This window comes from Osmerus mordax, chromosome 24 (assembly GCF_038355195.1).
Source record: "Osmerus mordax isolate fOsmMor3 chromosome 24, fOsmMor3.pri, whole genome shotgun sequence".
In the NCBI taxonomy this organism is placed as follows: Eukaryota; Metazoa; Chordata; class Actinopteri; order Osmeriformes; family Osmeridae; genus Osmerus; species Osmerus mordax.
Window position 1 is genome coordinate 7,417,982 of NC_090073.1, and position 25,792 is coordinate 7,443,773.

At 53.5% G+C, this 25,792-nt stretch overlaps 1 protein-coding gene across 1 annotated transcript; it reads left to right on the forward strand.

Annotated features, from left to right (window-relative positions):
• The first annotated feature begins 798 nt into the window (after nt 1-798).
• On the forward strand, nt 799-25,747 carry LOC136932803 (AP2-associated protein kinase 1-like). The gene is given in 22 exon segments (XM_067228069.1): nt 799-1,078; nt 5,752-5,870; nt 6,662-6,770; nt 7,686-7,828; nt 8,288-8,409; nt 8,762-8,843; nt 9,179-9,311; nt 9,735-9,838; nt 10,337-10,422; nt 10,520-10,674; nt 11,078-11,271; nt 11,894-12,355; nt 12,921-13,108; nt 13,421-13,608; nt 13,723-13,797; nt 14,179-14,274; nt 16,543-16,647; nt 17,152-17,256; nt 18,101-18,250; nt 18,717-18,803; nt 23,757-24,012; nt 24,014-25,747. Coding segments are annotated over 22 exon segments (3,699 nt in total). The 5' UTR covers nt 799-921; the 3' UTR covers nt 24,597-25,747.
• Nucleotides 25,748-25,792: the final 45 nt, after the last annotated feature.

The following is a 25,792-nucleotide window of genomic DNA, read 5'->3' on the forward strand; positions in this document are numbered from 1 at the left end:
GTAGCTAGGAAGCTAAGTACCTGTGAATGGGGAAAGGAAGTACACGATAGCTAGATCTAGCTTGCAAGAAATGTAAAGTGGCTAGCTAGCGAGTAATTACACGTCAAAATCGGAGAAAGAGATCACAATAAGTTAGCCAGCCAGGTAGTTAAATTGAGAGTTGTAATCGGCAAGGAAAACGGATGACAACAACGCTACTCTCTCTACGCTTTCTACTGGAGAATTGGATGATCAAGCTAACTTAGCCATTGCTACCTAAAAATCCACAGCTCGCTAGCCTACCTAGCTCTAGTATTTCTCCATGACAGATAACGCTACGACTGTCTGAGCTAGTAGAGAGCAAGCCAGCGTAGCTAACTGACGTTGACTAAGTCCTGCCGATCACCAGACATAAGTACTTGTATCTAGTTATGACAGTCAAATCATTGGTGGCTAGTGCTAGCTAGCTGATTAGCTAGCTAGCACTTGAAATTTGTACTATCAAATAGTGCAACTTTTAACATTATTAATCTAGACCGGTGATGGTTGTCAGTTAGCCAGACGGAGCGGTGCTAGTTTAGCCAACCCAGTTTGTCTGGATAGTTTCCCCATCGCACTGCCTGTCAAAGGAACGGCGACCTCATATGGACACATTGTCATTTGCTAAGAAAGGTTCTTTGCTTTTAACATTTCTTAACAACAAATCCGTCGGGACTCGTGGGTCGCCAGAAACCTATTGGTTTAAATTAAGGCTTAGTTAGCTGTCTTGTTAGCCAGCCAATGTTGTTAGCCTAAATTGCTAACGTTACGTTAGCCAGGCTTTGCTCATTCAATCGCTGGCTAATCCTAAACTCTAGTTATAGCTAGGCTATCTGTTAAACAGCTCCCAGGAATTATTGGTGACAGTTTCGATTACAATATTGGAAAGCTAACATCACTACAATGAAGAAATTTTTCGATTCACGCCGGGAACTTGTAAGTTCTGGGCCTGGTTCTGGAGCGGGTGGCGGAGGCGGTGGATCTAGTTGTGGCAGCTTCATTGGACGGGTTTTCACCATTGGACGGTATCAAGTCACCGTTGAGGAAACAGTTGCTGAAGGTGAGATATATAGACATAACTATTAATGGTTAACAAACATCTACTAAAAGTCAGCAGGCCCCCGTATTTCTTTATACATGTCAGGTAAGAAATTACTAGCAGTGTGAAGTGCCCGGTTACCACTTGGTGTGAAGCAAGTAGTTGGCTTCATTTTATTTCTCTCTGTTTTATGCATTCATAAGTTATGCTATTAAACTTAACAAGCAGGGTCAGCAACTGCTTCAGCATGAACTTCTTCAGACAGCTGCAGTTGACATCATGGTGGCATAATTCAACAACAGGCATTGCATGCCGACCACTACACTAATAAGGAATTATGGGAATTCCAAAACTGTCTGTGAAATCTTCTTCCCAAAGGTGTCGGTTTTCCTTTGACACATATGAATGGTGTGTCAAATATCTCTGTTGTTCAGTGAGTCTATTCACAAGACTAGCCGTCTCCCCATTGGCATCTCAAATATCTAGCCGTCATACATCAACCCTGGGTGGGACAAGGCACAAGCAACCGATACGAATTTCTAAAGCTTATACCGAGACGCATGCTTAGTCACAGCAGTTCGTTTACTGAGAGAGTGAAGGAATAAAGGGTAGGGCCTAAATCTCACAATATCTGTAAGAACATTTGATATTTTACAGTAATTTTCCAGATGCAGTCTATAATTTCTGTAAACTGTAGGCTACTTATACCACAGGACTGCCTTGTCTTGTCTCTGCCCTTGTTTCTGTGTGGGCGCCAAACGTGCACACACTAGTTTGGTCTCAATGCTACTCTGGCTCTGTCAGTTGAGAGGGCCTGTTGCTAAATAATGGATGGCAGGAGCGTGATTTATTAATTAGTGGTTTGGATGGGCACCATCTGTTGGTCCACCCCACCATGTTGCTTTGACTGCCTGACTACCATCACCTCCAGTCGTCGACAAGCCGTCTTAAAAGCGACAAGGGATCATTTACTAAGTCACTTTCCCATGGGGGCACACCTTTCTCTGGAGGCTAGAATGCAGTACGGTCAGAAACGCCCTCCAGGTGTGGCCCAAACCGTAAAAGCTGCATTGGAGAACAGTTTGGTAGACAATGTAGTTCCAACCAATCAAGTTCAAACTCAGGAGAACATCCTTATAGTCTACCAGATTTCCCACAAACTGCCTTTGTCTCGGATTGGAAATCACACATTTCACAGAAGTTACAGTTGGAATGTTCTTCAAGGAATTGTGTAGTCTGTTCCCCTGGCCCTGCTATCTGATATCTCCATTCTGTAGTTAGCCTCATGGTTCAGATGTTGGAAGAAGGAAAACGATCGCTTTAAATGAGTAGGCTATTTGAATCACGTTAATGTGATAATGGGAGTCATTTTCAGAGTCGTTCTCTAGACCGTAAAAAATGATGTCTAGTTAACTGCTTCCCTGTTTAAAGTGATTCCTCGTAACACAAGCCATCTCCAGTGTGAACTTGCCCTCTTCAGCGGTCTGCATGGGTGGCATTGTCGTCGAGGAAACCAGCCAGCTGCCATGCCACAAGCTAATGTAAGCACCGAGGCATGCTGGGACACATACAAGAGTCCCATTTTCGACCGGCTGTTTGAAAATTTCCCTATTCAGAAACTGGTATCAGCCAGCTAGTGCCTAAAGTCATACATTAAAACTGCCACTGCATACACTGTGTCGTTCTCTGGTGTTACTAGCACAGGGCGGATCGTGGACTGACCCCTACTGTAAACAACGTAGTAGCAGCAGCCATGCGTTTATTTATAGGATCGCTCTGTTATGCACGATTAATTACAGTGATGACACAGCTTACATGTCTACTAGTGTCCTCTGCATTTCTTGCTGCAATGCGTAAGCTGGAAGTGTGTGTGTGTGTGTGTGCGTGTGTGCGCTTGACTGGGGTATTATCCAGGATGTCAGCTATGGGGCTGCAGGACTATTTGTAGATGTCTTGTTGTTGTTGGGTGCTGTCTGCTGGGAGTGCAGTGCCGCACGTTGCTCCAGAAGCTCGCTAATCCTCCTAATTACATTCAGGCTCCTGAGATTAGATGCGAGACAGGAAGGGCATGGTAGTCCCACGTCAGTTGTAGAGAGCACCACGGGAGGAGTGCCCCGATAAAACACCAGGAAGCGAAGAAGTTCATCCTTCGACGCGGCCCATTCCTCGCCTCACCCGCTCTCCTTTGGAGATGGCTTCCTATTGGCCGCCGCCTCCCGTTGAGCGTCATTCCTTCACCCTGATTCGACAGCTCTTCCGGGGGCTTTGCGGTGACGAGGCACCCGATCAAACCTCAAAGCGACGGGTCACGTGGAGCTCGGCTTAGGGATGCTAGCTGGATGACTCAGCCCAGGGCATGGCCCTCAAGCACACCACATACTGAAATAACTATCTCTGTGTAAACAGCCTTGGTAAGGTGTGTGTGTGTGTGTGTGTGTTCGTCTGCGAGCGATAGAACAGGGGTTCACCCACAGACTGCGAACACCCCAAAGGAGAGGAGGACAAGGAAAGCAAAAAAACGAATCTCCTCTTCGGGTCTGCGGTGTGTCTATAGAGCCCTGGGCGCCGTTCAGTATCTGGGTGCAGATTTACAGCAGGCCACATGCAGTTCCCGCTTCAATGCTGCTCTCTAACGTGACTGAATGACGGTGCTGCCGGGGCAGAAATGGTCTCTGCGGCACCACAGGAGTCAAGCCTGGGGGTCCCAGCAGCTAGTGTGTGCTGGGTGGATGTGTGCACCTGCATGTGAAATGAAATGTGTGGCTCTGTGATTGTAATCCCCCCCCCCCACCCCCCTCTGAATCAGTGTCGTTAGGCTACAGTGTGTCAACCATCGACCATGTCCAGAGATGTAGTCACACCTCTGTTGAGTGGCCAGCCCGAAGAAGAACCACGTACACGACTTAAGATCCTCTGAACAGCCGGGGCCAGAACCACGGGAAATCAGAGTATGTTCTTGAGCTGCTTTGCGGCTGGATGGCATCCAGGATGTTGGTTTGACACATCCACAGTTTGCGCTGGTTTGGTGTGCCTGTGTAAGCAGCTTAGCGGTGAGGGACGTGGGGGTTAGAAACACACCAGGAAGTGGTCGACTGGTTGTGTCAGCGCTGCGTGTGTGTGTTTGTCACGGCCGAGCGCTGGCCGCTCTTTCTCAGACTGTCTGCTGCTCCGCTACCTGCAGTTTGCCCCTCAGCACTGCTGACTCACACGGTGCTATTTTAAGCCCCTCTTATCGCAGCTTGAAACACATTTTTACGGAACTCACTTCCTTTAGCTTTGCCTCCACACACACACACACACACACACTTGTGTTCAGTCATTTGGTTTGTGTGTAGGTGTGTGTGTATGCGTGCATGTTTTTGTGTGTGTGTGTAAGCACGGGCACGCTGCCAGAACTGTGTGCTGGTGGTCAGACCTTAGAAGACTGTATCAAATGGACTGGGAGCAGAGAGATGCTCTCCTCCTGACTAGAGGAAGTCTGGGTTTTTCTCGTCCGTTGCTGTTAATCACAATCAGTAGATTTGCTTTTTGCATTAGTATTCCAGCACATATTCTCTGCTATGAATCATTCACATGCTGTATTCTCACAATATCTGTGATAGTCTCTGGCTCTGCCTGCCTAGAATAACAAAATCTGTTGGCTGTATGTTATCTTAGTTTTTCTCTATTCATTATAAACATTGTCCTCTGACACCCATGCCAGAGAGACTACGCTAGCCCCCGTGTGTGTTTGAACTGGCCGTTTTGATGTTGGGGTGTTTGTTAAGGACCTGGTTGTCTACTCAGGTACTTAAAAACCCTGAACCTGAGAGTCACACCATTCTAGTGGAGGTGGATATTACGGTCTTCCGCATGACTGAGCAGATTAACCCTTGTCACAGTCGCTGCGTCTGTCAAGGTCAACACAAGGCCATGGGAAGCTTGCCCCAAGGCTTCCTGGCTGATAGCAGACAACTGTGCGGTCTGTTGGTGCGTGTTGTTCGTGAGCTTTCGATTCGCCACACCTCCGGTTTCACCCTCTCTCCCTCCGTGTGTCTCTGCAGGAGACGGGTGCCACTCTCTCACCCTCTCTCCCTCCGTGTGTCTCTGCAGGAGACGGGTGCCACTCTCTCACTCTCTCTCCCCCTCCGTGTGTCTCTGCAGGAGACGGGTGCCACTCTCTCACTCTCTCTCCCCCTCCGTGTGTCTCTGCAGGAGACGGGTGCCACTCTCTCACTCTCTCTCCCCCTCCGTGTGTCTCTGCAGGAGACGGGTGCCACTCTCTCACTCTCTCTCCCCCTCCGTGTGTCTCTGCAGGAGACGGGTGCCACTCTCTCACTCTCTCTCCCCCTCCGTGTGTCTCTGCAGGAGACGGGTGCCACTCTCTCACTCTCTCTCCCCCTCCGTGTGTCTCTGCAGGAGACGGGTGCCACTCTCTCACTCTCTCTCCCCCTCCGTGTGTCTCTGCAGGAGACGGGTGCCACTCTCTCACCCTCTCTCCCCCTCCGTGTGTCTCTGCAGGAGACGGGTGTCACTCTCTCCCCCTCCGTGTGTCTCTGCAGGAGACGGGTGCCACTCTCTCACCCTCTCTCCCCCTCCGTGTGTCTCTGCAGGAGACGGGTGCCACTCTCTCACCCTCTCTCCCCCTCCGTGTGTCTCTGCAGGAGACGGGTGCCACTCTCTCACCCTCTCTCCCCCTCCGTGTGTCTCTGCAGGAGGCTTCGCTATTGTCTTCCTGGTGAGGACTCACCAGGGCGTGCGCTGCGCCCTCAAGAGGATGTACGTCAACAACGAACACGACCTGCAGATCTGCAAGCTGGAGATCCAGATCCAGGTGAGGGGCGCGTGCGGCGTCCTTTCCCCCCCCCGCACCCCCCTCCCCCCTCATCACCCACCCCGCCCTCCTGTCCTCACAACCCCCCCCCCCCCCCCCCCCCCAGTCACCTCATCGCCCCGCCCCTCTTCAGCAGACCACTCCTGGCCCCTGATACTGGTGTGCTCTGAAGCCGAGATGTTTTGCTGTACTTTAGAAAAGGCCGTAAAAACAGTATTATTACTGGGTGGTGGCGACTGTCAGCTATAAAGTAAGATAAAGAGAGCACAGGGGTTGGTATTGAGTCATTCACCTCCCTGCACAGTGAAAGCCCTTTTGAGTGTGTTCTGCCAACTCAGTTTCCTGTCTTGTGGCTGAGCTATAACAAACCAGTTCCTTCCACCACACCCAGAAGGGCAGAGCGGGGAAGCTATTAGAATGACATGGTTGTCATCATTATCATTATTCCTTGCAGCCCTTTGAATATAGGCCCATAGAGCATAGGTGATGAGCAGAACTGTAACACACTGTACTACTTAAAATGTCAGCCACTCACTAAATGGTGCCTCCGTTCTGTAGATGGCTAATTTACATTTAGTCATTTAGCAGACGCTCTTATCCAGAGCGACTTACAGAAAGTACAGGGACATTCCCCCCGAGGCAAGTAGGGTGAAGTGCCTTGCCCAAGGACACAACGTCATTTGGCACGTTCTGCAACCTTCTGATTAAAAGCCCGATTCCCTAACCACTCAGCCCATCTGACCCCCCCATAATTTGTGTGTGTGCGTGTGTGTGTGTGTGCGCTTGTACAGAGGGACCTGGTGGGCCACAAGAACATCGTGGGGTTCCTGGATTCCAGCATCACTGCCGTGGGGGCAGGAGATGTCTGGGAGGTTCTCATCCTCATGGACTTCTGCAGAGGTGAACCCTCCTCCTCTCTGTCTCTCTCAGCCTGTCTCACTCAGCTTGTCTCTCTCAGCCTGTCTCTCTCAGCCTGTCTCACTCAGCTTGTCTCTCTCAGCTTGTCTCTCTCAGCCTGTCTCACTCAGCTTGTCTCTCTCAGCTTGTCTCTCTCAGCCTGTCTCTCTCAGCTTGTCTCTCTCAGCTTGTCTCTCTCAGCCTGTCTCTCTCAGCTTGTCTCTCTCAGCTTGTCTCACTCAGCCTGTCTCTCTCAGCCTGTCTCACTCAGCCTGTCTCTCTCAGCCTGTCTCTCTCAGCTTGTCTCACTCAGCCTGTCTCTCTCAGCCTGTCTCACTCAGCCTGTCTCTCTCAGCCTGTCTCTCTCAGCTTGTCTCTCTCAGCTTGTCTCTCTCAGCTTGTCTCACTCAGCCTGTCTCTCTCAGCCTGTCTCACTCAGCCTGTCTCACTCAGCCTGTCTCTCTCAGCTTGTCTCACTCAGCCTGTCTCTCTCAGCCTGTCTCACTCAGCCTGTCTCACTCAGCCTGTCTCTCTCAGCCTGTCTCTCTCAGCCTGTCTCTCTCAGCCTGTGTCTCTCAGCCTGTGTCTCTCAGCCTGTCTCACTCAGCCTGTCTCTCTCAGCCTGTCTCTCTCAGCCTGTGTCTCTCAGCCTGTGTCTCTCAGCCTGTCTCACTCAGCCTGTCTCTCTCAGCCTGCTGCTGTCAGGGGAATGTTGGTGCACATGCTACCTTGTATTCTGCGTAATGTAGGCTACTGCATGAAAAGAGATAAAAGATAAAAGTAAAATTGTATTTAAATCATATTATATATAGTCATTAAACGTACAGAAGCCTAGGATGTCGGTTCACTTATCTGTGTGTGTGTGTGTGTGTGTGTGTGTGTGTGTGTGTGTGTGTGTGTGTGTGTGCGCGCGCGCAGGAGGACAGGTGGTGAACCTGATGAACCAGAGGTTGCAGACTGGCTTCACGGAGGCCGAGGTGCTGCAGATCTTCTGTGACACCTGTGAGGCATTGGCTCGTCTCCACCAGTGCAAGACGCCAATCATCCACCGCGACCTGAAGGCACGTGGAGCCGCCGCACAGCCCTCACCACCTCCTCCGATTCACACGCTGTCCCCGACACGTCTCGCTGTGCCCGACACGTCTCGCTGTGCCCGACACGTCTCGCTGTCCCAGACACGTCTCGCTGTCCCCGACACGTCTCGCTGTCCCAGACACGTCTCGCTTTCCCAGACACGTCTCGCTATCCCCGACACGTCTTGCTGTCCCCGACACGTCTCAGTCTGTCTCCCTGTCATCAAGCACCGGCTGGACTAGGGCTTTCCAAACATAAGATACATTACATGTTATGGTCAACGATATACGTAAATATAGATATGATTCATTTTTGATGACATGAGAGGTGATGGTGAACCATACCTTTTGTTGTATTTATTTGCTTTTAAGACCGTAGTTTATGTAGGGGGAGGACTAGCATTCTCGTCTTGTCACCTGACCTGACCTACCTGTGTGTGTGTGTAGGTGGAGAACATCCTGCTCCACGACCGGGGCCACTACGTCCTGTGTGACTTTGGCAGCGCCACCAACCGCTTCCAGAACCCCCAGACAGAGGGTGTGCCCGTGGTGGAGGAAGAGATCAAGAAGTGAGTGGTTACCGGCCCGGCCCCGCCTCCAGCGGGTTGAGCTGAAGCCCAGCTCATGCAGACAGTTAGGGAGTGGAAGCGGGTCAGATGGCTGAGCGGTTAGGGAATCGGGCTAGTAATCAGAAGGTTACCGGTTCGATTCCTGGCCATTGAAAATTACATTGTGTCCTTGGGCAAGGCACTTCACCCTATTTGCCTCGGGGGGAATGTCCCTGTACTTACTGTAAGTCGCTCTGGATAAGAGCGTCTGCTAAATGACTAAATGACTATGTCTGTGTCACTTTGCTACTGGATTATTGAACTAAACCAAACTGTAGTGAAGAGGTGATGAATGCTTCCCTGCTGTGTGTAGGTACACCACACTGTCGTACCGCTCTCCTGAGATGGTCAACCTTTACGGAGGCAAGGTCATCACTACAAAGGCTGACATATGGGTGAGTCAGCAGTGTATTTATTTTCGCGTAAAGGGGGTCCTTTATTGACCAGTTAAACTCTCCAAATGTTCCAGACCCCAAATATCGGTCAAACTTTTGAACAAGTTCATTTGTGGAAAAAAAGAAAGAAGCCGTGGTGACGAAAGAAAGGACATGGGGGTCGAGAACCAGTTGGTCGTCGACAGACCCCTGTACGCTAGCCGTCAGCAGTGTCACGTTGCTGCCCACCTGTTGTGTTCCCTTGCTTCAGCTCGGCTAAATGTTCCCTGTAGGGCTGTCTGTGTGCTCTCCACCTGACACTCGTGGTGTGTGTGTGTGTGTGTGTGTGTACGCAGGCCATGGGCTGCCTGCTCTACAAGCTGTGCTACTTCACGTTGCCCTTCGGGGAGAGCCAGGTGGCTATCTGCGACGGCAGCTTCACAATCCCCGACAACTCCCGCTACTCCCACGACATGCACTGCCTCATCCGTGAGTAGCCTTCAGCCCTGCCATCCACCCACTGACCATCTGAGGGGGGCCATCTTGTTTTGAGATTTGGAATCTCGTTGGACTTCTAGTATAAATGGCTTATCGAGGGCTGACCCTTTGACTTAATTTAAGGAAATGAAACATTCTTTTAGGAACTCTTATCAATTGAAAGTCACCCATTGCAATGGCAGCCAAATGTACATGTTTTAAGCATAAGCAAGCTCATAACTAATACTTTCGCACTTACACTGCGTTTTTGCAGTGTGTGTTTAGGTATAGCTCAGTGGTTAGAGCATTTTGACAGCAAATCAAAGGATTCACATACTATATACCCTATACGTTGCTTTGGATACAAATGTCTGCCAAATGAATACATGACATGATACTACATTTCCTGCTACAATATACCCCCCTCCCTCCCAGGATACATGCTGGAGCCTGACCCAGACATGCGTCCGGATATCTACCAAGTGTCGTACTTTGCCTTTAAGCTGGCCAGGAGAGACTGTCCCGTCCAGAACGTTCATGTGAGTACGTCTCTCCGCTGATCAGGACTAACTGGCAGCATCTTCTAGCCAAACGAGCAAGAGATCTTTGACTTTACCAAAGTCTTTCAGTGCTTACTTTTAGTACAGTGGACCCTTACAGACTGTATTTTCTATACCCAGATGTTGTGATTTATAGTCGGATTCCGAACTGATATTTAAGTCCATCATTAAAGGGCAGCGGCTGAGAGGGTCTAAGCCTGTCGGCCTCTGCCAGTTGGCAGCCTGCACTCTCCTCCGGCTCTTTGAAGCGTACTGACAGGGGAAATCTCTGCTCTCAGTCTCCTGACTCAGCACTTTTCCGACAGAGAGCAGCATCAAAGTGCACATTCCAGGCCATTTATAGAAAGCGTAGATCCAGCGGCTGTGTTTAAAGGGAAAGGAGCCATCCCCGCTTCTCTGCGGCTGCAACCCAACGCTGGCGAATCGATTGGCTCTCTGCCGCGTCGCGTCTGAGCGCCTCTTCTCTCGTCTCCGTAGATCTCCTCCGTTCCCGCCAAACTCCCCGAGCCAATCAGAGCCAGCGAAGCGGTGGCCAAGAAGAGCCAGAGCCAGAGCAAAGCCAGGTGAGCGTCCACCCACCCACCTGCCGTCACGCCCTCGACGAGTGTCCCCCGCGCCCGTGTGACGACCACGACTGTCCCCTTCCTGCCCCTCCTCCAGGCTTACAGACCCCGTGCCCACCCTGGAGACCTCCATAGCCCCGCGCCAGCGCCCCAAGGCGGGCCAGGCCCAGCCCATCGGCATCCTGCCCATCCAGGCTGCCCTCACCCCCCGCAAGAGGCCCGCCGTGGCGGCAGGGGGCCCGTCGACCATGGGTACGAGCACCCCTCCCTTGACCCACCCCCCATCCCTAACTATCTCCCTCTCATCCGAGGTACGTCCTGCGTCACGTTGGGACATATTGATCTGCTGGCTGACAGACCACAGCCTCGTAAATCCTCCCAGGGGATCACTGTGGATCACCCGTACAAGGCTTTTAATAGAGCGATAATTAGCCCTCAGGCACCCATCTGTCTCAGAGCTTCTGTCTCAGAGCTGCTGTCTCGTACAGAGGCACGGTACATCTGCTGCTGTCTGTTTCATCATCGCTCACGATCCAGATCGTTTCGGTTTGAGACTTTGGATCAAAGCAGATCTTATGAATTGATACGACATGGAATATTTCGAATTCGATGACCACCTAAATCAAACAAATCCATGTCCTGCGCTATTTGACAGGTGTCGGTACGGGTGTGGCCCTTCCCGCTGCCAGCGTCCAATCAGCTCAGCAGGCCCCTGCGGGCCAGCCGGGCCCCTCGCCGGCCCAGGCCACGCCCCAGGCCACGCCCCAGGCCACGCCCCAGCACCAGCAGGTCTTCATGCAGCAGCACCCTGCTCCCTTCTTCATCCCGCAGCACCAGCTCAACCAGCAGGTGAGGGGAAACCCTGTGTTTCTAATGTACGACGTGGATGTCGACTTGGTGTTGCTCGGTGGTAGAGCATTCGACTGCAGGTTGTGAGGTCGCAGGTTTGATTCCCCCGCTCCTTGGATAAAAGCTACTGCTGAATGAACACATAATGTGGTGTAATTATTCTAATGTATGTGCATTTATTTATCTTGTGACCTAACTCTTTCTATCCCAGGATGTGTTGTTGTGAGGGCTTGTAAAGGTCACGGGGGGGGGGGGGGGGGGGGTTCGTATTCGATTACACTCGTAGGCCGTAACTTCGTTTGCTTGCCAGGGATTCCTTCGGAGATCTGCTCTGTGATTGAGTTTGGAATCAAACGGCTAACACTTAGCGTGTCGCGCAGGGAGCCAGATCTGAGCAGCTCCCTCACTCCCTCCCCTCTTCTCCCCCCCGCCCTTATTTAGCTTTAGCCGTAGTTAAACTGGGAGGGAGAGGGAGAGGAGTATGGTACTTACATCTGGGCCGGTCCCCAGACCCGTGCTCTACTCGTACAGTCATGCATCTGCTCTAACTGGGGCAGACAGGAGGGTAGTGGAGCTTCTCAACATCGCCTGTGTTTCCTCTGACTCCACTATCGCCGAGCAGCATCCACTGGTGCAGAATCTCTACCAACAACAACAGCAGCAGCAGCAGCCGCAGTGCCCCGCTCCCACCCTCCAGCCCTCTGCTCCAGGCCAGCCCTCTGCACCAGGCCAGCCCTCTGCACCAGGCCAGCCCTCTGCACCAGGCCAGCCCTCTGCACCAGGCCAGCCCTCTGCACCAGGCCAGCCCTCTGCACCAGGCCAGCCCTCTGCTCCAGGCCAGCCCTCTGCACCAGGCCAGCCCTCTGCACCAGGCCAGCCCTCTGCACCAGGCCAGCCCTCTGCACCAGGCCAGCCCTCTGCACCAGGCCAGCCCAGGGCTAAGCCTCTGGTTCCAGCTGCTCCCGTGCAGCATCAGCCAGCCATCCCTGCCGTGGTGACCCCCGACCCCGCGGCGCTCCCTCCAGCCCAGCCCGCCACCCCCAGCCCTCCAGCCCCCGGCCCTGCAGATGACCCTGACGCCATGGTAACCCCTCACCCTCCGTCGACCTCCAGCTCTGCTCTCCTGGACGGGAGAGGCTTGAAGGGTCTTCTCGCTCCCCTAACCCTGCTTGTCCGTCAGAACCCTCGCTCTGCTTTCATCTAAACACACGGCGAGAGGATCGACGTCACGGTCGATGGTCGCCACAGCACACGGGGAATGTCGTCCGGGAACAAGCCCCGCCCTCTGTCTTTTTAACCACTTCTCTTTAACATGAATAATGAATGCCGGTGGTGGGGTCTCCAATTGGCTACTGGGTGTAGCTGCTGTTTTCCCTGAATCATTGACATCTCTGGGTCTCCGCCGCACGCAGTGCCTCGTCTCTCTCGGGTGATATCGTGATCGTAACCCGCATGCCGCCGATCCACCTCTTTTCCTTCCTTAACCGGGGGCGTCGGGTCGTAGCTTTTCGAACGCGAAATAAACGCTCTTCCTCCTCGACCGAGTCTTTTGCTTTTCACTCGGGCGCGAAGACGTGGGGTCTAGGGTCTCACTCTCACTTAAACCCCTTCTCTCTCTCTCTCTCTCTCTCTCTCTTCCCCCCCCCCAGACCCCTGGCCGCGGGGCGCACAAGGTCGGCTCCCTGACGCCCCCCTCGTCCCCCAAGATGGCCGCCCGGGGCGGGCACCGGCGCATCCTGAGCGACGTCACCCACAGCGCCGTGTTCGGCGTCCCCGTCAGCAAGTCCACCCAGCTGCTGCAGGCGGCGGCGGCCGAGGCCGGCCTCAACAAGTCCAAGTAAGCCCCCCCCTCGGACTCCCCCTCCACGTGGGCCCTGGGGATCAACCGGCCCCATTCATGCCACCGCAGAGAGCCCAGCGGGCTCATGAACAGTCCATTCATACCACAGAGCCCACACGGGAGAAGAAACGGGCCTTTTATACTCCCAGGAAGAAGCACTCCTTTCAGTCTATTAATAATCCAGTAGGCTGTTCGAGCCCCCTCGTTTGAATACATCTGAATGTTGAGCTGCTGGTGTGTCCCCCGCGTCCGAGCGGGCCTGGGTTACCCCCCCCCTCCTAAGGGCTGTGCGTGTGTCTGTGTGTTCAGGTCGGCCAGCACGACCCCGTCGGGCTCGCCCTGTTCCTCCCAGCAGAGCGTGTACCAGCCGGGTGAGCCGGGGACCCCCGCCGCCCCCGCCGGCGCCCAGCCCAGCTGGAACCCATTCGGGGACGACAACTTCTCCAAACTGACGGCGGAGGAGCTGCTGAACAAGGACTTTGCGAAGCTGGCCGAGAGTACGACCTGCCGCTCTGCGCACACACACATACACACACCTGTGAATAAACACGTACACACACCAGGTTTAATACACACTGGATGCGTTCTCACCTCTGCTCTGCGTCTCTCAGCCAGGCCAGGTGAGAGCCTCATCCCAGGCCTGCAGCCGCCCTCCGCTGCTGCAGGGGGAGCCAAAGCATTCCCAGGTACGTCTCTCTCCTCTGGTCTCTCTAGCTGTCTCTCCTTCTGCTCGGCAGACAGGAACCTCTTCAGTACCCCCCCCCCCCCCCCCCTCTGTCCCCGGTGACTCCATTAGCTGTTAGCTACTCTGTCTTCCGTCGAAGGATGACGTCTGTTTTCTTTTCCTCTCATCCATCACAGGATGACGTCTGCTTGATTCGATTGTTGGGCTTGATTCTGAGCTCAGAATGTCTGAGTCAGTTTGCCCTGCTCAACCTCATCTCAAGTCGACCCTTAACTTCATGTCCTCCCCTCCTCCTCCTCCCTTTTCCTCTGCCATCCCTCGCTCCTCTCCCTCTCCCTCTGTCACTGTCTCTCTCCCTCTGTCTCTCTCCCTGTGTGTTCAGCTGAGAGAACTGCTGACATCCTGGGTTTGGATGCCGGCTCAGCGCTGTTGAGTGTCCCTGATCCCTTTAACGCCCTGTCCCTCTCTAGCACTCCAGGTAAACCCCACCCACCCATACCACCTCCACCCACACCACCTCCACCCACCCACACACCACCTCCACCCACACCACCTCCACCCCACCTCCACCCACACCCCACCTCCACCCACCCACACCACCTCCACCCACCCACACCACCTCCACCCACCCACCCACCCACACCACCTCCACCCCCTCATCTCAGCAGCGTTCATACACACACACACCATCACACCTCTCCCGAACACACACCTGGTCCTGGGGGTTTGAACTGTTGCTGTTGCGCTTCGACAACGCGGCCCAGTGCTGGAGTGGTAATGCTGGAAGGTTACAGGCCTTTGTTATGGACCTCTCTCTCTTCCTGTATAGCGAGCTGGCTTGCTTACTCACAGGGGCTCCTGTGGATGAGCAGCCCAGCTCAGCCATCTCCCGCTTGTGTGTTTACTGTCGCCTGGTTACCTCAAGGACAAACTCTCATTTGTTAATTGGATTTTCTTGACCTCGGAAGGTTATCTTGTTATGACCATCTCCGCTACTGAGAACAGGGAGCAAATCAGCAGCAGACCTCTAAGCTCTGAGTCAGGAGGAAGTGTGCGACTTCATTTCCTGTGTCTCTCAGTCTTCTTCTGTCAGTGGGGAGTGGAGAGGCGCTGGAGACCGAACTGCAGGAGATCATGTGTTTCAGCTCTTATGTAAGCTGGGTGGGGTTAATCCTCCCAGTGCTCCTAGATCTCTCTCACTCTCTCTCTCTCACTCTCTCTCTCTCACTCTCTCTCACTCTCTGTCTCTCTTTCTCTACCCCGCTCTCTCTCTTGTTCTCTACCAACCTTGCAGTGCTCTATATCTCTCTCTTTGACACTCCCTTTTGTTCTTTGTCACATTCTGTCTCTCACCCTCTCTATCACCCCCTCCACACACACACACACACACACACACACACACACATGCACACAGTCTGGTTGTCTTTCCGATCTCTCTCTCTCTTTCTCTCCCCCTCTCTCTCTCCTCCTCACAGTGTGGTCTCCTGGGTACAGAGAGAACTCACAGCTCTGCCCTACAGCAGTGGTAGCTCACAGGAGAGAGCGGGGCACACAAGTCCTCAGGAGAATGAAGCAGCTCCTGATAAGAATAGAATAGACACCCAGCTCGACGGGCTGGGTCGTCCTATGACCTCCCGTCGGGTCATCCCCAGCATGCCCCTGGATGTGGCCCGTCGACGGAGCGCTTCGGTTTGTCGACGACGAATCGTTTTATCAGCGTTGACCTGTGACCTGTCACCTCTCTCCTCTAGTTAAGGGGGCTAAGAGTCACATCTGCTGTGTCATGTTCTGAGGCCCGCCCGCCCGCCCCCCCACGCTCCCTCCCCCCCCCCCTCCCTGCTACAGGCCCTCGCCCCATGCCCCTGTAAGTATGAGTAGGCCAGGCGACCAGGCAGACGTGCCGAATGAAGAGGACGTCACTCACACGCATGCACCCACCTCATGCCCAAACCTGTTCGGGTGTACTAATGCTTATGCCAGTGTTGCATCCACCCACACCCACACACCCACACACACCCACACACACCCACACACACACCCACACACACACACACACACACACACACACACACACACACACACACACACACACACACACACACACACACACACACACACACTGGCAGGTGTCCTGTTGCGCCTGCCTGTCATTGTTGGGTCGGCACGACCTATAGAACTCCCCCCTGCCGGGGGGACACGCCCTCAAGAGTCCCTCTGGGTGTGTCGTCTCAGCAGTAGCGAGACGGCGGCCATGAGGGTCTGGATGGAAGAGCTGGAGAGTCGTGTTATTAACGGGATCGTGTGTGTCTCCTGCACCGTGTGTGTTGTTATAGCGTGATGGTGGGGGGGGGGGGGGGGGGACCTTGCTCTGAGGCATGGGGTGTTTCTATGGCTACGCCGTCGGCCTTGAATTAACTTGAGATGCGATGTTTTCTCAAGCATGGCGTTCTTGACACTGTAACCGACCTCCTAGACCCTTGCTGAGCCCATGGCCTCACTATGAACCCAAACAAAAACACTAAACTGATGTCAACAACACTAACATCTGCTACCTCCTTAGATATAGTAACCCTAGATATGTCATATCTAGTTAGCCTTACTCCTTTCTCCTTAAAATTCCTTATTGTTATATCCTTTTCTTTCTCTTTGCTCCGCTAGTTTAACTCTTGTTCCATCTCTCTGTGCCTTTCTCTCTTCTTGTCATCCCTCCGTTCCTGCCCTCCTCCGTCTCTTCCATGGCTCGCAGAGAAGCTGATCGAGGGGCTCAAGTCCCCAGAGACCTCTCTGCTGCTCCCTGACCTCTTACCCCTGAATGACCCCTTCAGTAGCTCTGCAGAGGGGCCTTGCCATGGTAACCTCCTCCTCTAGCCCCCTTTCTTCCTCTCTTCTCTCCCTCGTTCCTCTTTGTCCCTTCTTCCTCTCTTCTGTTCTTCTCTCCTCTTGTCCTCCTCTCCCTGTTCCTCCTCTCCCTTCCTCTCCCTGTTCCTCCTCTCCCTTCCTCTCCCTGTTCCTCCTCTCCCTTCCTCTCCCTGTTCCTCCTCTCCCTTCCTCTCCCTGTTCCTCCTCTCCCTTCCTCTCCCTGTTCCTCCTCTCCCTTCCTCTCCTCTTGTCCTCCTCTCCTGTGCCCTCCTCTACTTCCCTCTCCTCTGCCCTCAGTCTGTCCTCTCGCTTTCATGGGAGAGATGCTTCTCTCACCTCTAACCAGTCAGTGTGCTGAAGCCCAGGTTGTGTTAGAGAGAGAGTTCAGGCTTTCTACAGTCCAGCTCTCCTCTCTCTCTCTCTGTCTCTCTGTTCACTCCCAACCCTGCTCCACCTTCCCTTAACCCAGCATCTCTCCCTGCTCATCTTCCCCCAGCAGGAAAAGCAGAGATGAGCGTGGACTCCCTGATCGCAGGCCTGGATGCCCCCCAGACCCAGAGACTGCCAGCCCAGCCAGAGCCCTCCTCAGCCAGCCTGACAGGTGAGGCCCCTGGACCAGCCAACAGGGGAGAGTGCCTCCTCTCTGCTGACAGTAATGGGATCCACAACTTAACCACTCGGCCTTTAGTTCCCCAAACCACAAAGTAGGAAGCACCTCTGTTGAGAGTGCTGTACCGTGCTGTTGTGGCCATGTTTGTTTGAGGTGCCTCACAGTCTCTCTCTTCTCAGTGTAAAATACTGATGTATAGGTGAAACTTGTTATACATGATGATCATAGTAACATACGGGAATGAGGGAGTCAGGTGGCTGAGCGGTGAGGGAGTCGGGCTAGTAATCCGAAGGTTGCCAGTTCATTTCCCAGTCATGCCAACTGACGTTGTGTCCTTGGGCAAGGCACTTCACACCCTACTTGCCCCGGGGGAATGTCCCTGTACTTACTGTAAGTCGCTCTGGATAAGAGCGTCTGCTAAATGACTAAATGTAAATGTAAACATACATCACCAGCATCACTGGATTGCTTTTTAAATGGCCAGATTGTAATATACATGGGGGAACCACTTTCCTCCGGCCTCCAGGGAAATCTGTTCCCCCTGTGTTCTCAGTGTAAGAGACTGGTGCATAGATGAAACGTATTTTATTCAACCTTTCAAAACGGTGTCCCCACCTTGTCCACTAGAGGGCGCCAAACCATCGTTGCTTGGTCAGAACCAGTTCCATCTCTCTCTATCAGGACTTCTCTGTTTTTGTCTGCTTGTAGGACGCTCTTTGCTCCAAACTTAATCTTGAGGTTAGAAGGGGTGACTAACATTCTCTCTTCCTTCCTGTCCTCCTCCCTCTCTCCCCCCTGTGGCTTGGCCTGCTGCTCCCCCCTGCTCCTCCCCCAGACCCTCTGGTTGGCGAGGCCTCTCTCCTGGGCTGTTCTCTGCTGCCTCACCCCCCCACCCCTGGGTCCGCCCCAGCCTCCTCCGCCCCTCCTGGCTCCTGTCTGGACGAGCTAGCCTCCATATCTCTGAACCCTGGCCAGCCAGCTCTCGGTAAGGGTGCGCGTCTCTCCCTCTGCATCTCTAGTCCTCTCTCTCTCCCTCTGCATCTCTAGTCCTCTCTCTCTCCCTCTGCATCTCTAGTCCTCTCTCTCTCCCTCTGCATCTCTAGTCCTCTCTCTCTGCCTCTGCATCTCTAGTCCTCTCTCTCTCCCTCTGCATCTCTAGTCCTCTCTCTCTGCCTCTGCATCTCTAGTCCTCTCTCTCTCCCTCTGCATCTCTAGTCCTCTCTCTCTCCCTCTGCATCTCTAGTCCTCTCTCTCTCCCTCTGCATCTCTAGTCCTCTCTCTCTCCCTCTGCATCTCTAGTCCTCTCTCTCTCCGTCTGGCTTTCCAGCCCTCTCTCTCTCTAGGTCTCTCTACCCTTTTCTCTCACTCTTCGTTTCCAGGCTTCGCTAACCCCCCCCCCCCCCCCCCCCTTCCCATCACCCCCTCCTCCCTCTCCTCTTCCTCCACTGCAGACTCTGCTATCCTCACCTGCGGGGAGAAGGGCCCCGAGGACGAGTTCGACCCCATCCCCGTGCTCACCTCTAAAAGCACCAGTCAAGGTAAGGCCGGGCGGTCAGCCTCAGACCAGGGGGGGAGGGTGGGGGTGGGGGGAGGGTGGGGGTGGGGTGGGGGTGGGGGGAGGGCGGGGGTGGGGGGGAGGGCGGGGGTGGGGGGAGGGCGGGGGTGGGGGGAGGGCGGGGGTGGGGGGAACACCCCAGGCCTCTGCTAGGGCCACACAGCATCCTGCTCCAGGGCCCGTAGGTCAGCCCTGCTCCACCCTCGCTGCTTCGACACATGAATGACTCAGAGGCTTCATCCTGTCAGCTTTAGCCCGTCACTCACTGGTCCTGTGCTGAGGGGCCTAGTGAGAGGAGCTTGTTTTAAAAAAAAGCCTGGATGTGCACTTCTGGGGGCATCAGGTGTCGTCATGCCGACGGCATGCTCTCATTTCCTGTGGTCCCCCTCTCAACTCCCCCTGCACCACGTTGTCAGTGCTTCTACTGTTTCTATTGCAAAGATCTGGCACAGAGTGTTCCTGTCGAAGTAATCTGCAGCTCTCCAGACATGTGGTTGTTCAGATGTAGCGGAGGCTTAGAAGATGAGTGCTTTTGAGTGACTGAGGCCAGGACATTAACATCCTCCAGACTCGCCCTGAAATGCTGCAGCTGCATGTGGATAACCTCAGCTTACGACCTGTCTCTGTCTTCTTCTCTTCCTGCCCTCTCTCCCTCGTTCATCTCTCTTTCCCCCGCTTCATCCTTTCATGTCCCTCGCGTCGATTCTCTCATCTTTCTAATCCGGCTCTACCTATCCTGTTTTTCGTTCTTACTCCCACTTTTTCTTTTCTTTTTTACATCCACCCTCCTATCATTCCCCTGCTTCCTGTCTTCATTGCCCTGTTCCCTCTCTCTGTCTCTCTCTCTCTCTGTCTCTCTCTCTCTCTGTCTGTCTCTCGCTCTCTCTCTCTCTCTCTGGCTCTGTCTCTCTATGGCTCTGTCTCTTTCTCTCTGTCTCTCTCTCTCTTTCCCTCTCTCTCTGTCTCCATCTCTGTTTCTGGCACGTTTCAGGTGGTCACTCGCGCAACAACAGCAGCAGCTCAGAGTCCAGCATCCCCACCTTGGCCCGCTCCCTCCTGCTGGTGGACCAGCTCATCGACCTCTAGGGGGGGCGGGGGGCGGGTGTGTGTTTTGTGTGTGGGTGGGTGGGGGGGGGGGGGGGGGGGTCAAGGGGCACCGTGCAATCGCTCCCAGCTAGAGGAGGAAGAGGGGGAGGCTGGCTTGTGAGGCACTGTGTGTATATGAAGCACCGAATAAGGTGAACCCTGTGAGGAGCCTGTTGTTTTTGTCTCGTGTGCCTCCTTGCCCCCCCCCTCCTCCTCCAGCATCATCATCATCCCCTGCTCTACCTGCTGCGCTGGTCTCAGACGCTTCAGACTGGCTGCAGACATTCCCCAGTCCCATGTGGCTGTCACGCCCATCGCCCCCCCCCCCCCCCCCCCTCGTGGCACGCCCACCGTCCCCCCCCGGCTGCTGCCCCTGGCTGCCTGCACCCGTCCTCCTCCTCATGCTCTCCTCCATCTGTCTCCATCTCTCCATCCCGCTGTTATGTCGTCCCCCCCCCCCCCCCCCCCCTCCCCCCAGTTAAGTCCGCTGTGTCATGGATCTGACTATATAATAAGCAGTTTTGTGCTGTTGGCTATTATATCTCCTGGGTATCTTGATGCATCTCCCCCCCCCCCCCCCCTAGTGGCTTTGTCCCTGTAGGCTACGATGCAGCTTTGGCCTACAGCTATATTCAGAGCTCCCTTGTACAGGACACAGCCCCACAATGCCGAGCTGTCATTCTTGGGCTTTTGCCGGGATTTATCCAACTGATGTGGATCTGTGCTCCCTCCCTCCTTCACTCCAGGCATGTCCCAAACATTCCTCTCCACGCATCAGTCGCATGTGCACCGGGCGTCACTACGGCGGTCATATCTGTTCAATCTATGAAGCTATCCAAGTGTACTACAACCCTCTTTCTGGGTGGGGGTGGGGGGGGGAATCAATCTTTTCTCCTGTCGTAGCAGTCCTCTGCAGGACCTCGTTTGTCGGTGACTAATTCGATCACGGTATTCTCGCGAAGCTGTGCGATGGGCAGAGGGTTGAGCTGGTCTGCTAGACAGCGTGCTACCACTGCTGATAGGCCTTGCGTAGGGAATTGAGGCTGGCACTGCCTGGGGGCTTGACGTGGGGCTTGGCCAGCAGAGCAGAGTGCAGAGGTGCGCTTGTTTTAGGTCACCAGACAGGTGATCGGTGCTGTGCATTGATCTTGAACTATGCTGGACTACAGATCCCGTAGAAGGAGAACTCGTGTGTACGTTTAGGATTTGGACCTTTCTGATCCAGACGGGATCCTCGAATCATCCGTGCGTTCTCTAGTTTGATATGCCCGTGTTGCACATTCTCCCTCACGTCCTCCACGTTACATTCATTCCCCTGTCCTGCCCAGCCATCCTCCATACCCACCCACATGTCGGTGTTGCTTGGACCTATCATAGACCTCAAGGGGTCCCTTGTTCCACTTAAATATGGAGAACCATGTACATAGAAAAACACTGTCTCTGTCCTTAGACTTAGTAGTGATAGTAGACCCAACGTGTTTGATATTTAAAAATTCCAAAAAGAAGACATATATCATGCTATGAGTAAATGTGACTTGATATTATAGAATGAATGTATGAAGTGAGTATCGATATGACATATAATGAGAATCCATAAGGAAATATTCTAGTCAAAGAAATGTTTTATTTTCTGTATTATTTCTGTGTATTCTTTATGAAGCTGTATTTAAGAGTGCAACGATCCACGGTCCACATTCTAATGTCGATCTCTCATGTCGTGTGAAGGACAGTACCTTCCTTGTTGTTTCGAGCGTAGCGAAGCAGCCAATTGTGTCAGTCTCTCCTCACAGGGCTCCAAGGTCAACTCTGTGCTTGTTCCCTTGCCTTTTTATGAACCGGTTTGGTCCTGTTTGTGGTTGAATTTGCGTAGTTTTTTTCCTCTGCTTTGCGACCTTTAAACCCCCTCCCACCCCCCCCCCACCCCCCTCCTGACAACAGGGCTCATGACGGAAGCTGTCTTCCTGATATCTTTGTTGTCTCTTTTCTGTTCCTCCATGATTGGCTAACACTGGCAGAGCACATCCTCATCTTGGCTACCGTTATACCATCAATTACACAAGCAGAACATGACTAAATGTAAATGTAGAACATGTTTATGCGGGTTTATCAATTGCTGAAAAACTGAACCAAAGTAGTTGTTGACTGGCCACGCCCTAGTCGATGTCACGGCATGGAGAGAGAGCCAAACAGGACTGTCTCCACTCACCTGAGGCGTGGGAAGGTCCCCCTGCTTGATTCGCTTTGTGAAAAACGCCGCATATCAAAAAGAGATTTGACTTAAGATACATTTCTATTGAAATGTTACATCTGCGATAGGATATGCTTTAAGTTAAAGTTTCTTCTCCTTTTGTTCTTTGAAATAAGTCTATAGTTTTACCCTTCCCCTACATTGTGTAAAAGGTTAGTTCAATACCAAGACATTGACCTGCACATTCTACCGATTGTAAAGATTGTGTGGGTTGGAAGTTTAAAATCAAATGTATATATTTTTCCCCCCTGTTGTTTTCTGACCCCAGTTCACGTCCAGTTCTGTTGTTTGCAGGTTTTAGTGTGGCTAACCTATGCAATTCTGCAGTAATGCTTAACACGATCCTTAGACACCACAGTGCTGTATTTCGTAGAGTCCTGTAGCCTTGCCCGTAGAGTTTGACTTGTGTTGCTGTGAAACCGACGTCCTCGTGTGTTGACTGGGAGAAGACGCTCGCACGTCGAATCCATTTGACTGCATCGAATCTGTTTGAGTCGAGAGCTATTATCTTGTGTGTACCTTCTATTTTTATGGACCAGAGACGAGAAATGGAGTCCAAACGAAAGGGAAGTGAAATAAACATGTATATGTGAATCGCTCTGTGGTCTCCGTGGGTCTTTTTCATGTCACCTCCTGAGGGAAGCTCTTTCCGGTCCCTGGTTCCACCTTGCCTCACAACACCTTCCAGGGCACGAACGCCTCTCTGTAGTGGTAGGGTTCACTGGTGTAGGTCGGGTGGCGCTGTCAGGTTGGGTAGCTCACAGCCCCAGCTCCCCCCCCCCCCCCCTCACTTGCATCCTCCCCTGCCGTGTTGTCGTCTGGCTGGGCTGCTGTCGCTGCCACTAACCCCTCTCTGTCTGGAGCCTCCAGATAACTCCTGCTACCAGCACGGCTAAGGTAAGACTGGCCCTGTTTCTGCTCCTGTCCGTGTGTGTGCGACTCTGTCTGTCTGTGTGCGACTGTCTGTCTGTGTGTCTGGCTGCCTGTCTACCTGTCTGTGACTGTCTGTCTTGACTGTCGACCTCTTAACTCTGCCGGAGTTCCAGAATGTTCTCTCACTCCGTATTCCACACCCCCCTTCACTCCTCCATAGGTTCCTCTGTTCTTACAAGAACATACACGACAAGAGCGACTCTAATGGACTCTGTTGCTCCCCTTAGAAACCGTTCATAAGGAGTTGTTTTCATGTGGGTTGGAGGGAGTCTGGTTCTGACGGTGTTGCAAGTCTCCAGAACTGTATTTGGGGGGGGGGGGGAGAATTAGGTCATTTAATGTTGTAGCGTTCAAATTCTGTCGTTCTGTCTGTTGCTGTGTGTGGTGTTTCAGCTGTGTTGTAGAGAGCAGTCGTGTTGTTTTGAAAGGATTCGTGCTGTGCTGGCTTGTCGCTGTCGATCCATTTAGCTGCTCGCGTCGCTTCAGTGGTGTTTTCTGGCGTGGAGCAACGATTTGTGTCGTCTTTGGCGTCGTTTTGGTTCCACTGTCATACCGAAGGACCTTCGACCTGTTGTTTTTCAAGCCGTTTCCTGTGAACTGGTTGCTGATTCCTGAGCTGTCTTCGTCGTGTCTAAAGTGGCGTCTCTCCTGTCTTGTGTTCCCCTTCAGAGCCAGCCGGGGAGAGCAACGGCTACGCTGTGCTGAGCGAGGCCCCTGAGGCGGAACTTCCGGAAGACTGCCTCGGAGCGACCCAGGGCTGTGTCCACTCCAGTGACGAAGACGAGGAGGAGGAGGATGAGGAGGAGGAGGGAGCCGAGGAGCAGGTGAGAGGGGCCGTGGAGAACCACTCTGCAGGGGCCCCAGACTGCAGCGGCTCCCAGCCCCTCCTGCTCGATTCGGAGGAGGAGGAGGACGTTCCCGACTTCCCCCCCCCAGCCGTCTCAGGCGCCCTTGCCTCAGCCTCTACCCTCCACCCCCTCCCACCAGCCTGGCCCCGGCCCCCCCAAGCAGACCTCCCTGGGGTCAGAGGCCCCGCCCGACGTGTTCTCCAAAGCCCCCTTTCGTATCGGGCAAGGAGAAGCCGGCGACGTGTTTGCCAATGCCCCCTTCGTCCGCCCCCCGTCCGTGGTCCACCCCCATCCCGACGTCTTCCTCCAGGCCCCCTTCGGGAAGAGGAAGGAGGCGGCGGGGGTCGTCGGGCAGCCCGCCCAGCCAAAGCACGCATACCCAGCCATGGTCCACCCTGAACAAGCCCTCCTGGACCAGGTGGCTTCCCAGCCGTTCCGACCCCAGGCCCTGGCCAAGTATTCCAGGCACTTTGAGGGCCCCGTGCCCCCCCAGCAGCAGCCTGTGTCGGCCCACAGGGGCACCTCCGGTGTGAACAGGCAGGCCTCCCTGGGCTCGGCTCTCCTGGGGCCCCTGCACTCGTGGGCCTCTGAGGTGAACGCTGCCGTGGATCCCTTCGTCTCGGCGCCCTTCCACCTCAAGGCCCCGCAGGACAAGCCCTGAGCAGGAGGGCAGTGATCTGGAGGGGCTGGGAGGGGGCGTGTTGGAGCCGTTAACACGGAGCACTATGGTAGAGTTGGCACGCTGCATGCTGCACCCAGCGCTTAGGCTGGGCTGCAGGGCTGCATGGAACTCGCTCATTCCATCCTCGACTGACTTGACTGTGACTCGATCGGAAGCTCGCGGTCGAAGCACTCTCCCGCTGCGGTTAGAATAAGGAGGTTTAGATCAATCTCAGTTATCTCCGTGCTGGACCCTGTTATACTCATGTTATAGTCATGCACAGACATTATGGGGAAGGGGGGGGGGGGGTAGAGATGGTGGTTTGGTTTTTTTCTTGTTTTTTTTCTCGCCTACCTCAGTTAGAGTTTTCCTATGAGAGCGCATTCTTACTGATGGAGAGCTACACTAGGGGCCTCCTCGGGGTGTTTCTTTGCCTTCCTTCCTCCTTCCCTCCACCATTCCTTCCTGTTCTCCATCGGCAACGGCTCCACTTCCTTTCCTACCCCCAGCTATGGTGCGTCCTGTTACTGTGACAACCATTTCTGTACTCTGTCAGTTAGCTACCTTCACCAGGAGCACCAGTCAAGCCTGCTGTACTGGGACATCTGTAAGGAGACCATTTTTTTTTTATGAGTGAATGATTTTTCCAAGGTTTCATTTCATCTTTATAGGTATAATAATGGCATTTAAACTCTCGGCAGTGCTGTCATATTTTGGTAATTTATGTAGGGTTATAATCAGATGCTGGATTATGTTGCACATGTAATGAATTGTGAGGAGATATTTTAGCCGTTTTGATTTGTATTGTCATTAATCGTGTCCTATGTTTTATGTGGTCCTTTGATTTTCTATTCTGTAACCAACATTGCTGAAATCACAAAACTATGTTGTTGTTTTTTGGGGTATATCCATGTACAATCTCACTCCATGTATTATGTCAGTCTTGCACATCTTTGACATATACGTTATGCAAGTCTGTCCTCCAGAGGTCTACCAAGTGCCGGCTTTTCAGCAAACATGCCTGTATTAACGTCACTCCGTTTGTGTGTGTGTGCGTCTGTTGGTCATCTTAACATCACAGTAATGGAGAAAACCAAGAATCTACAGTTACACTTATTCTGAGGCCTTGAACTCTTCAGCCCATGTCCGCACGGGGGGGGGGGGCGCTCCGCCCCTCCCCCACGGGCCCTTTGTCA